The sequence below is a fragment of the Chionomys nivalis genome, chromosome 1, assembly GCF_950005125.1.
Source record: "Chionomys nivalis chromosome 1, mChiNiv1.1, whole genome shotgun sequence".
NCBI lineage: Eukaryota > Metazoa > Chordata > Mammalia > Rodentia > Cricetidae > Chionomys > Chionomys nivalis.
Window position 1 is genome coordinate 67,531,747 of NC_080086.1, and position 12,590 is coordinate 67,544,336.

The 12,590-nt window shown below is 50.8% G+C and overlaps 1 protein-coding gene across 2 annotated transcripts in view; it reads left to right on the forward strand.

Moving 5' to 3' along the window:
• The first annotated feature begins 636 nt into the window (after window positions 1–636).
• Window positions 637–12,590, forward strand: part of Tet3 (tet methylcytosine dioxygenase 3) — a 100,959-nt gene continuing 89,005 nt past the window's right edge. For both annotated transcript variants that reach the window (XM_057767677.1, XM_057767685.1), the window contains exon 1: window positions 637–939. In XM_057767677.1, the coding sequence (XP_057623660.1) occupies window positions 637–939 (303 nt within the window). The remainder of the gene's footprint in view (window positions 940–12,590) is intronic.

Consider the following 12,590-nt stretch of genomic DNA (forward strand, 5'->3'; position numbering starts at 1 on the left):
CCTTTAGCACCGCTCATCCCCTTGAATGCCTTCCTACCCCCAGCTAGTTCCCTGTACCTCCATCCGAGGCTCTAATGACTTCGTTTGACTCAGACTCTGGCTTCCCCCATTTTCTCTCTTCCCAGAAGCAGGAAGAGATAACACGTGAAAGTTGTCCCTGAGCCCCGAGTGATGTGCTTCCCCTTTCTGTGTCTTTTCCACCCCCAGGCAGCGTAGCCTTCTCCACCATCCTGACCCAGGGAGGGAGAACTGTCAGGAGGAAACTCCTCACCCTAATCTGCCCCACCACACACCCATTGGCTCGCCTCATGCCTGAGCCCCGGGTGGGTGAGGGTGAAGAACCCACCCAGCCAAGATGAAACCTTTCCTGGGGGCTGCTGCTGCTACTGTCTTGCCCCTGATCCGGGGGCCCTGCAGGTGGGAGACTGGTCCTGGAAGGAGCCCTGGCAGCCGGCTGCAGCGGAGGTGAAGAGGGTTCAAGAAGAGACACTCCTTACAGAGGCCGAAGCTTCTTGCCGGCACCCTTGTAGACTTGTTTAGGAGAGAACGACCTGTTGGTGACATTTGCTGGCATCAGGAGACTGGACAGTAGTTTAACCCAGCACCTATGCTCCCTTCCCTGGCAACCTCAGCATCATGAGCCAGTTTCAGGTGCCCTTGGCGGTCCAGTCGGACCTCCCAGGCCTTTATGATTTCTCGCAGGGCCAGGGGATGGTAGGGGGCTTCCAGGGGCCTGGGCTTCCTATGGCTGGGAGTGAGACCCAACTGCGAGGGGGTGGAGATGGGCGAAAGAAAAGAAAAAGGTGTGGGACCTGTGAGCCCTGCCGGCGGCTGGAAAACTGTGGGTCTTGCACTAGCTGCACCAATCGCCGCACGCACCAGATCTGCAAACTTCGCAAGTGTGAGGTGCTGAAGAAAAAAGTGGGGCTTCTTAAAGAGGTAAGTGGGCCTCTGCTGGGCTCCCCGTCCCTTCCTTGAGGGTGTTGTCATCACGAGGGTCTGGTTAAAAAGGCTCATCCAGTTATGCCCGTCCTTCCATTTCTGGTCCCTTGCTCTCCTTTGGAGCCCAGCCTGCTGTTGGAAGGGGTTCCTTTTCTAGGTTGACGGTTTGTATGAGAGTAACTCAGTCCCTTGCAGAGCATGGAGAGCCAGCATCCTCCTCCTGGGTGTTTATGGTTGATGCAGGACAGCCATGTCTAGCTTGAACTGGACGCCTCAGGTGGACTTTAGGTGGGTGGTGTGGGCAGCTGTGGTGGCAGTGAGGTGCTGGAGATGGAGGTGGATGAACTTAGAGCGAAAGTTCTGGGTGACAGGTTGGCTTTGGTGCTGTCCTGATGGAGCCGGGGTATTTCTCCCCTAAACCTTTCTTTGGCTTCTTGTTTTTCTTAAACAGGGAATTTAGTGAGAGATGCGTGATTGGGCTTCTCAATGATATGGGATACTTTCTGGGGCCAAAGACTTTTTGGCATAGTAGTAGGTACTGGATGCCAATTTATGAATGAATGATGTGCTTTTGAGATACTCTCAAGGACTCCCTGTGTTCAGGGTAGAAGATGGGGGAAGACTTGGGCTGAGAGCAGCCGGAATGGGTGGGGGGGGGAGGGAGGAGTGGAGGAGCAGTGGCCCTGTATTGGACTTCTTTCCTTTCTACTGTGGCGATGAACACTCCACATGAAGTTGGTGGCAGCTATGACAGCCGACAGTTGGCGAAAGTAGGGACTGACCAACAGAACAGATTTTAGGCGGAGCGTGCTGCCGCTGAAGTTGCTCCAGGCAGCGGAACTGGCGCTGGACAGAGACAGAGGCCTAGGCAGTCTGCAGGGCTCCCAGCCGTGCCACTAATTTGTCCAAGAGCCTAGACTATTCTGCCCCTCTGGGCCTGTCTTTTGGGAAAATCGAGTTGTCCTTGTTGACCTCCAAAGCCCCCTCCTATGGTCCAGGAGCTGCTGTGCTCTGAGCATAAGGTCACCTGTGGCTGGGCTGGTATGCCGCCGCACTTGGGATTTCTCTGACTGCTGAACGTGGAGCTGTGCGTGCCTCAAGCTGGTAGGGCTTTGGCCAGGAAGAAAGATCCAAGTGCTGGGGGCAGGGGTTTTGTTCCTTCACTCCCTTTGCCCACTTGCTACATACCGTAAGTCATGGCTCAGGCACGACAGTCTCTGTTCCCTATTTACTTTGACCAGCTAAAGCGGACATCTGGATCAGCTCTGCAGCTCCCCTCGCCCCAGCCTTGGGGCAGTAGTGTCCAGTCCTTCTATACTGGTATTGGACAGTTTTCGTGCTTCTCACCTTGTGCCCTCCAGGTCCTTTCTTAGAGGCTGAGGTAGATATAAGCTGGTGTTAGGTTGTGAGAACTGCATGTGGCATGGCTGGAGCCATCATTGCCTTCTTTCTAACGGGGCACTTCTTTCTTCTGTCCCGGTATCTCTCTCCACTCCTCTGACAGACTCGGGTAAAGATGCCGAACTCGGTGCGCTAGATATGCTTGGTGGCCCTTATGGATGGCGTTAAGTGCCGGTCTTGGCAACAGTGGGGCATACCTGAATGAAGGGGGCTGGAAATGCGGCCAGGGCTGTCATCCTCTTGTATAAGCTGCTGGCCAGGCTGCTGGCCAGGCTGCCGGGTGGTCATGGTAAAGATCCTGCGGACCTGGGGTGGCGGAGTCTTAGAGACAGCCCTGAGAAGTCTATGCACCCGGCAGACCTTGCCGTGCGTGGTTGGCGGCTACCCTAGGCCCCTGGGGTCAGGTAGAAATGTAGCTGGACAGCCTGTGATACCCGAGGTCTATATGTAGGTCTGTGGACTGGGGCCGGCTCCAGTTTCCAGAGAAATAACGCAGGACAGTGACAGTGGAATGAGTTTTTTCTTAGAGTTGATTATTTCATTGTTTATTTGCGTCTGTTTCTGCACCATGGCGCATACGTGGAAGTCAGAGGACAACTCGAGGGTCCGTTGTCTTCCTTCTACTGTGTGGGTCCTGAAATTCAAAGTCGGGTCCCCATGCTTTGCAGCTGACACCTTTACCCCCACATCTTGATGATCCTAACCTTTAATTTTTTTTAATGAGCAGTGCTCCAGAGGTGGCTTCCCTTTGATATTTAAACTTTGAAGAAAGACGTTTGTTTTTGCTGTCTTTGCTTGTTTTTTTTTTTTTTTTTTTTTTTTTTTTAAAAAAAAAGAACAAAATGGTAACTCGTGCCTCTCCTTCTCAACCTGCTCCTACAAGGCTTGAGAGCCTGAGAATGGCTGTCTGGACAACACTCCATCTAATGGGCTTGTCGCGGGCACATTCGCAGCCTGCAGCCCGAGATGCGCCTGAGAGACTCCGCTTCAGCTGCGCATTTAACTGCCCCAGGGGACTGAAGTGATCTTAATCATTAGATCTTTGAACTTAACGGGGGAGAGTGTCCCGGGACTGGGACTGGGGAGGTCTTTTTTTTTTTCTTTTGGCCTGACTATTCGGGTATGGTGGGGTACTCCATCCCCAGAGCCTCAGAAGTCTTAGCATCTGCTTTCATCTGTGTCCCTGCGTTTCTAGTCCTCTGGGCATCCTTCCTTAACTCCATCCTGACTCCACTCTCCCAACTGCTTTTGGGGTTTCTTTTATGCTGTCTGCTTATGGCTGCTTGGTACCATCCTATGAGGGTGGTGGACACGGGAGGGAGAATGCTTATCTGTGTTTTCCCTTTTGCTTCTCTTCTTGACTTTCTTTTCCCCAGTGGGCTTTGAGAAGGGTGAGTCAGAATCCCTGAACTACGTAGTTTAGAATTTGAAGATTACAGGTGGCTTCCCAGGGTCCTGTGGTTGCTCCTGGGTTGGTAGTAGATATAACACATCCAAAGGAGTTTGTACCTCTACTGTGGCCTTCTTTCCTACTTCCAGAAAGATTCAGGGCTTAGGCTGGTATCAGAGTTTGTTTGGTTTGTACCTTTTTCACTTGAATAAAGGCAGGCTTCTCAGGGTCAAGTGTGAAGCACACTAGGGTGACGTAGTAAATCCCTCTATCTTTGGTTTTCTTGGTTGTGAGAGGGGTAATCCTCTTCAGGGTGTTAACAAGGATAAAATGGAAACGCAAAATAAAATATACAGCATGTCTGGCACACAGTAGGTAGCCAGCACACAGTGGCAGGATTAAACTTCACATATAAACAACTGTATTAGTCTGTCGTAAGCCTGTAAGTACAGATTAAGTGTATCTTGAGACATCCCCTGGCTCGCTGAACGAACAACCATGGATCAGGACTCTGGAGCCAGGTGTAGGAAGGGGTGTCTGCGCACCAGGAACAAGATGGCACTGTGATCCTGGGCATGCGCAAGGGAAGAGGAGCTGAGTAAGTAGGAGAAGGTCTGTGTAGGGGAATCTAGGCTTCAGGCTGGAAGCAGGACAGTGAATGAACAGCAGAGAAAAGGTTTGTGGTTGCAGAGTACTTACTCGCTAGCTCTCAGCCAAATGCATCATCTTCACCTTCCTGACAAGACACCTTGCAGCTTTGGGGGGCCAGGAGATCTTTCCACAATGTCAGAAACGTGATGGGGTCTCACTAAGCTAGCTCTCGAGGAAGGTGTTCAGCAAAGGGAGAAGCAGTGGAAAGTAGAGGTGATGAGATTTCTCTAAAAATAAGTCCACCTGGTTATGTGAGGCATGAGAAGAGGCTGGGCAAGTGACCAGATAATCATCTTTGAGGCACTGGTTTAAAACCCCATAGCCACAGACTCCATAAGGATAGTCGGCTGGAGGAAGAGATTGTTTTTTGTTTTTGTTTTTTCTTAAAAAGGAACTATGACAAGGGTAGTGAAGGGGCCCAAGCCTAACAGGAGCCATTTGTGTGGTGCCACAGTACTGCCAAGTGTACAGAGATGGTCAAGGTTGCGCCCGTTAGAGTTTGATGTGGAAAGACTCAGGATATGTCTGAGCCTTCCCAGGCACATCAGGAAGCCCAGTGGCCAGAAGGTCCTGTGCCTCGGAAATGCTATGACAGCAGATTCTCTGTGATGCAGCAAAGAGAAGGAAGTGAAGCAGGCCTCCAACTTAGGAGCATAACTAGGGACAGGAAAACAAGCCACTGGGTCCCTGTGTCCACGGGAGTTTATCCTGGGAAAAGGAGAGCCAGACGCCACTGTGCATTCACACCCACTGACCGTCTTCCCGAGTGCTCCGAGAACTGCGCTGATAAACAGAGTACGGTAGATTAGGGCTGGCGAGAAGTCCAGGTTTGGAGATTTTGGAAATCATAAACATTTAAGTTTGATATTAATTTTTGCTAGTTATAGAACAGGGTGTTAAAAAGGCGGTGAGGCTAGAAAGGCTAGCAGTGGACTGGGGGTGCCGTGATTCCTTTGGGAGCAGCCTGCTGCAGAAGCCTCCTGCATAGATCTGAGTGTCCCTGCCCTGTCCGTCAAGTAGAGCAGGGGTTCTACCCTGGGATCACCTGGGGAAAACGTTTAACTCCTAGTGAATGGGTCCCCCCAGCCACCAGTTCAGTTGGCCTAGAGCATACTTGACTGGATTGAGGCTCTTAGACTAGTGAATCTGATGTGCAGGGTGGAGACCCCCTGCTGCAGACAAGAGAGGCACAGCTCCCGCCTGAGTTGCAGGACAAGAAGTAGCTTAGTCTCACTTCCACCTTGCTATGCCGTGGACCATCTTCTAGAGCTTGTCGGGAGTGCAGAATCTCTGACCTTATCCCAAACCTTTGGAACCCAAATCTGTAGTTCAGCCAGATACCCACATGCTTTATATAACTATTAGAACTTGAAGGGTAACTTTCCAATACTCGTGTGACCGGGAAAAGGGGTAGGGAGGTGGGAAAGGATCAGAAGACCTCACATCCAGGCCCAGAATTCCAGCTGACACCTAGCGAAGGAGAACCTGACCCCGGATTGACTCCATGTTCATTCCCCTGGAGTCTCTCAGGCTAGTTTTGGGTAGTGCTGCTTAAGGACTGGGTGTGATCTGAAAACAGCCAGGCAAGCTCTCGGGCAATGTTTGCTGTTGAGACGCCCGATGTGGGAGGTTGTAGGCCCACAGGTCACAAGTGGTACACAAGAGGGAGGGGTACAGCAGTGGAATCCTGGGTCTGGCTGAAGGCTCTGCAGCTGCACAGCTATGGTGGCTGGGAATTCCAAGAGGAAGTGACTAGGTTGGAAGATGGGAAGGGGGCTGAGGAGAGTGGGGCAGCTTAAGCAGCAAGCCTCAGCCAGACTGAGTGGGACCGAAGAGACGTGGAAAAGTCTGCAGTTGTTTGACCTTGTTTTAGGTTTATTTTATGTGTTTGAGTGTTCTGCTTGCACATGCGTGCCTGGTGCCCTCAGAGTCAGAAGAGGGTTGGATCATGGATGGTTTTCAAACCACACGAGTCCTAGGAATCCGACCTGAGTCGTCTACAAGAACAAATGCTAACCTCCGAGCCCTTTCTTCAGCCCTCCTGGGACTTGTTTTAAAAAGAGAGGCATGTGTGAGGAACCCTGATTTCCTGGTCAGGTGGAAAGAACTGAAACTCTGAAAATTTTGTCAGCCTATCTTGAGACCTGCCACGAATAGGACAATCAAAGGAAACTGGGCCCGTCTGTTTCCAGAGCACTAGAGGGAAAGTCGTGTGGAAGAGGAGTCAATTCCTTCCTGTGGAGGAGCCTGCAGACCTTGCTAGCAGGTTTGAAGTAGGCTGACTGGAGCCATGTTAGAAAAAAGAATGTGATGTTTACTGTTTTTCCTACCCTCGTGAGCTAGCCTTAGGGGTGCCCTGTTTCCTGTGTCTGCATGGGTCTGCAGACTGGGGATACCTTATGAAGGCATCCTCTGGAGTGAGAGATCTTCCCGGGTCTGTGGGAAGTGTAACATCAGGTGTAGCTGTGTATTCCTTAGAAGCTTTCTTGCAGAAGAAATACCTAACCTGGGCCATAATAATTTTTGGCCACATTTTGTACTTAGTTTGTGTGCATGTGTATCTGTGTGTGCCGGTGTGTGCCTGTGTGTGCCTGTGTGTGGAGGCCAATGATCAGTATTGAATGTGTTCCTCAATTGCTGTTTACCTTCTATTTCAAAGACAGACTTGCCATATAGTCCTGATTGGCTTGGAATTCATTATGTAGACCAGGCTGGCCTCAAATGCAGAGACCTTTTTGTCCCTTGTCACCATGACCTGACCGTGTCATTAAAAAAGTATATATACATACATACATACATACATACATACATACATACATACATACATACATACATATCTTTATTTTATGTATACGGGTGTTTTGCTTGCATGCATTCACGTGCACCAGTGTGGAGGCCAGAAGTGGGTGTTGGGTCTCCTGGAATTAGGATTACAAGAACAGTCAGTGCTTTTAGCCATTGGCCCTCTCTCCAGCCTAACCACCTGTTTTCTGAGTCAGTCTTCCATTGAGTTTGCATTTTAGCCAGCCTGGTTGTCCAGCAAGCCTTGGGATCCTTCCGCCTCCACCTCTCTAGTGCGGGATTACAACCCACACTGTGCTGGGTTTTCACGTGGCTGCTGGCGCTCAAACCTCAGGTCCTCGTGCTTGTGCAGCGAGCACTTCGTTAGCTGGAGCCACCTCCGCGGCCGCTTAATTAATCTACTTACTATTTTTTTGTCATGCTGGGAATTAGACCTCAAGTATGTTAGGCAATTAAGTGCGGACCAAGTTGTGCCCCCAGCCCTAGACTTTATCCTGTAACTGGAATTAGTCTTGGGTCTGGGTCGAGGTCATGTTTGTGAAGTTTCTGGAAGGTTTAGCTGAATATCTCATCAAAGCGTGACAGTGTATCTTCTCTGGGGAGACATGTAGTTTTTAGCACATTCTCAAGAACATTCATGGCTACCCCAGATTTTAGAAGCATGATTTACTTGAGCCATCCAATGTGAGATCCATAAGCCATGGACGGCTATTTAAATTAAAATTAAATACAGTAATGGTCACAATAGCCACCTTCCAATTAGCTGCATGTGGCTAATGGCTCTTGTTGGACAGTGCAGATAAAGAATGTTCTTTGCTGGAAGTGGTGGTTCATACCTAGCACTTAGGAGATGAAGACAGAGTGCATTCATGACTTGGAGTCTGGCTTAACTCCGTATGCAGTCCAGCCTCTTACATGATGAGTTTCAGGCCAGTCTCAGTCTACACTAATACCCTGTCTCTAAAAGTTACTGCTATAGGAGATCTATTGGGCAGAGCTATGAGCTGCACATGGGGTGTCCCTGTGTGATTCCCAGATTCATCCTTACCATAGCCTCTTTCAGGTTGGGGAAGTAGCCATCAGAGTTAGGGATCATGGCTCATAGCTGTGATATAGAAGAGAACGATGCTCCCCTGGGTTCTAACCGACTACAGAACCCCTTCTTGAAGGCATGACTATGTGTTTCTTTAGAACACGGTGGGAGTAAAGTGTGATTCCCCACAGGGACCCTCCCACCCACAGTCCTGATCAAAGCCTCTGTGAACCTTGTTCATGTTAACGTATGGTCCTGCGTGTACTTACTTGTTCACAAACCCGGCCCAGAGTCAGCCCTCTGCCTTAGGCTGTCTCCTGGAGAAGGCAGTATGCTGGTAGGTGGGCTGACTATATTGGAACTCAAATGTCTAGACTCCATCTCTTCCTTGCCTGTGGGAGAAGACTAGAGTGCTCGGGAAGAGAGGATGTCGGAGGACGAGCCCCCCTTATCTCTCTGCATTCCTGTGGTCCAGCTGGGTTGCTGCCAGCCTCTTCCTTGTGTTCTGTGTGGGTCCACGACGGCTGCCACTCCCGAACTGTGTACACTTTGGTGATCTTGTCTGCCACTTGAATAAGAAGTTGGCAGACTGAGTTTCTACTAATTACTGAGGCAGTGGTTGGACATGGGGGACCGGGAAAGCAGCTCCGTGTGAAATCCTCAGTTGCCTTTCGGGTGAACTCAGGTCTGGGGGCTACTTGATTGCCTTAAGTAATGCAGAAAGTGGGCTGGGTTCTCAGAGGGCTCTGTTCTGTTCGAACTGCTGAGCTGACTTGTGGGAGTTCCAGCACTGGGGTGCCCTGGGAGTTAGTGGAAAGGTTACATGCTTCCCCCTGCTATTAGCGCAGCAGTTCCAGGGTCTCAGAATAGGATGGGGATCTCACTGGCAGTCCTAAGGGCATTGGTGAGACTGTGAGTGTCTTTATACCACACTACCCCTCTTCATTATCAGGGGAAGCCTCAAGAGGGGACGTGAAAAAGCTGGGTCAGAAACAAGTGGCCAGGTACTGGACTCTAGTGTTCCATGTCTGAATCATTCATGTGGCAGAGACAGTGGCTGTTCTCGCCTGTCTTTATGCTTTTATTGACCTGCCCCTTACACAGGTCACCCGCTTCCCCCAAAGATGCCAGGAATTATTCTGGCACTCTAGAAGAGAGGGAGGACAGGCTCTTGCTTGAGGCCTGGGTGGGGTGAGGGGTTCAGAGGACAGGATAAGGAACAAGGAAGATGTATACCTTCTGGAATGCGTCCTGAGTCCCAAGACCTACTATGTCTCTTCCTGGAGAAGCACAGCTCCTCTCTGGTGCTGCCTCAGTTTCCAAAATCAAGTGGTATGCTTTAACCTGTAGCGAGCCCTATCCAGCAAACCTTTTCCAGGATTGGCATGTGCCAGATCGGGCACTGAACCTGAGCCTGGAGTAGAGCAGTAACGGTGTTAACTTTGTCCTTCATGAGACCAAGAAACGTTTTCTTACCAGGATGCTGTTGTAAAGCTGGAAGGGAGGAACGCCCTGAGGACAGAGTTTAGCCTTCGACACTCTTGTGCCTCTAGCAGACCAGCTGGGAAGGGAAGGAACAGGCTTTGAGAGTTTGGAGGTAGTGGTTCGCGAGATTAAGGAGGGCTGACTCTCCTGATTTCTGTGCCTGGAGTGCTCAAAGCTGATGGCAGAGCTGTGGAAAGATGTAGGCAGGCTGCTGGGCATACCTGAGGGTATGCACAGATCCTCGAGGGAGCTGAAGTGTGTGCTAGTTTCTCTTGGAAGTCTTCCTCCAGGCTGCCCTGGGTTTCTTTAATGCCATAGAGTCTCCTGTTATTTGAGTGGGTCCTGGGACATTTGGTGGTCCTAACGACAGTTGACTTTGACCCCAATGGAATAGTGCAACAGCTTCCCCTGAGCATCTGGGACAGTGGTTCTCAACCTGTGGGTGTAACTCCCTTGGGGGTTGCATATCAGATATTTACATTATGATTCATCACAGTAGCAAAACTAGTTATAAAGTAGCAATGAAATAATTTTTTTGGGGGGGTTACCACAACACGAAGATCTTTGTTGTCGCATTAGGAGGGGTGAGAAGCACTGGGAGGAGGACGTGCGGGTACAGGCATTGTGGCACTGTGTGTCGGGCTCAGTGTACACGTCTTATTTGTCAGAGAGGAAATGAGGGGTGGGCACTGGGGCCGCCTCTTTGTCCATCGGGGCAGCGGTGGTGCCTTCATTGCATCTTGTTCTGCTGTACTTCCAAGGAGGAGCATTTTTTTTTTCTTTTGCTCCTCCTCTGCTTCCTCCTCCTGGTGATTGCCATTGACACAGACTTCCGCTGCCAAAGCTAATTGTGAGGTCTGATCAGTGAATGAAGGCAAAGGCAGTTCCCATGACAACCTCAAAGAGTTTCAAATATAGAGGATGATGTATGTGTGATGGGCTGCAATTACTTGGGTGGAAACTGATGTGTGGACACCGGGAAACATAGGCGCCGAGGGTGGAGGGGGTGCTAGGTTTCTTTGACAGGATCCTTTGTGTGATGGAGAGGGAAGGGGGTCACAGGTCTCCCCTCACAGTCAATTCCTAGTGCCTTCAGTATTGGGTGCTTTGGGAGGCAGGACATGTGTATGTACACAGAGACAAACCGCAGGTGTTCAAAGAGAAATGTTGGTGGTGCTGTGGACTGGCAACAAGCTGAGGTACCCAGAGAAGGCATCGTGGAGGATGTGGGCTTCAACTGGACAAGGAAGGAAAAGCCCTGTGCAGAAGTACTGTGTTCAGGGCGAGGCAAGGAAGAGAAGAGACCTGTCTCTAGTCCCCTGTTACCTCTGGAGGAGGTAGATGGACTTGAGCGTTGCAGGACTGTCTGTAGCGGCCCTGGAGTGTGCCACTGCAAGTGACATGACAGGAAGAGCCCTGCTGGGTCGCTGTAGCTGTTTGATCTTGGGCAAGGTGTGTAGAACTCTATTGTTTCCCACCGTAGAGTGGGTATGGAAGACTCCTGGTGTGTTGGTGGTTTGAGATTTAAATAAGATGCTTTGTGCTGTGTCCCCCTTTGTGGGGCGTCACGAGGCTTGGTGCGCGGTTCACCTGCAGTCTTCCTTCCCCACGGTGTCTAGGTTCCTGTTTGTCTGTGTGCAGTATAGTTTGTGGATAGCTGTGGTCTTGAGATTTTCAGTGTTTCCAGCAAGTGAGTCCATTTACCTCCTCTGTGGCCCTACTCCTGCAGCCAGAACAGAGGAGACTGGGAGACCCCATGGAAGACTGGGGATGGATCGTTGTCCTTATGCAGAGGAATCCCATGTGCCTCTGAGTTGATCACAGTGAGACCCATATGTAGAAGGAGGGGCATATAGAGATGAGAACGCTGTCAGGTGGGAAGCGAACTGACCTGGCATCACGTACCTCTCAAGAAGTAAGGTAGCCGGAGTGGGATGAGAATGGGAGTAGACTCCCTTGGGGCCATAGGCTCCCGTGGTTTAGCCAAGGGCTGCCGGAGGGCAGGGTGCGTACCTGAAGTTGGAGGAGCACAGAGTTAGCCCAAGGAAATGGGGTAAACTCAGCTCCAGAGTTCCCATAAACTATGAGAAAGAGGCATGCTGGTCCTTTCCAGGAGAGTGGATGCCACCCCGCCCTTCCCCCACTCCCCAGGCTTTAGGGACCTCACACCATCTCAGTGCCTCCTTGCTACTCCACACTCCTGAGGTAGAACACAGCTCAGCACATTCCAGTTCTGTGTAGAGCCTAGGAAAAGCGGGGAAGACGGCCCCACCCACGTGGGGAACGACAGTAAATAAAATAACTGCTCCTCCGATATGCTGGCTCCAGAAGAGGCGGTGTGCTGTTCTCCAGGCCAGGGAGGACCTGGCAGAGGGAGGCACTGTTTGGATTCAGCCTTGCAGTGCCCTAGCATGCGGGGGAGGGGTCAGTCAGGAAGCAGCATAGAGAAGAGTGAAAACATTAGTGTTCTCAGATCTCTTTGACAGGAAGTGGTCATCTTAAGTGACCCAGTTGTCTATTTTCCTAGGCTTGACAGAAAGGGGGCTACAGAGGACAGGAAGGGTCTGGGTTTGAATTCCAGCCCACGAAGTTTGAAGGGCAAATTGTTTGGCATCTTAAGAGTCTTCCTTCTGTGCAAGGCTGTGTGTAGAGTGGGTAAAATGAGGTGATACTACAGGGTGGTTGGCCCGGGGCCTGTGCGCAGCAGGGGGCTGATCACTGTGGCAGCTGGAGTAGTAGCAGTATTGATTGATACTCTGGGAGCTGTGTTTGTCTCTGTGGGGTGCATGGGTATGTAACACAGGGCTTTAGGGAACCAGGAGAAAGGATGCATTTATGCTGGTCAGTAATGTGAGTTAAAGGACACAAACACAGCCTGACGGTGGT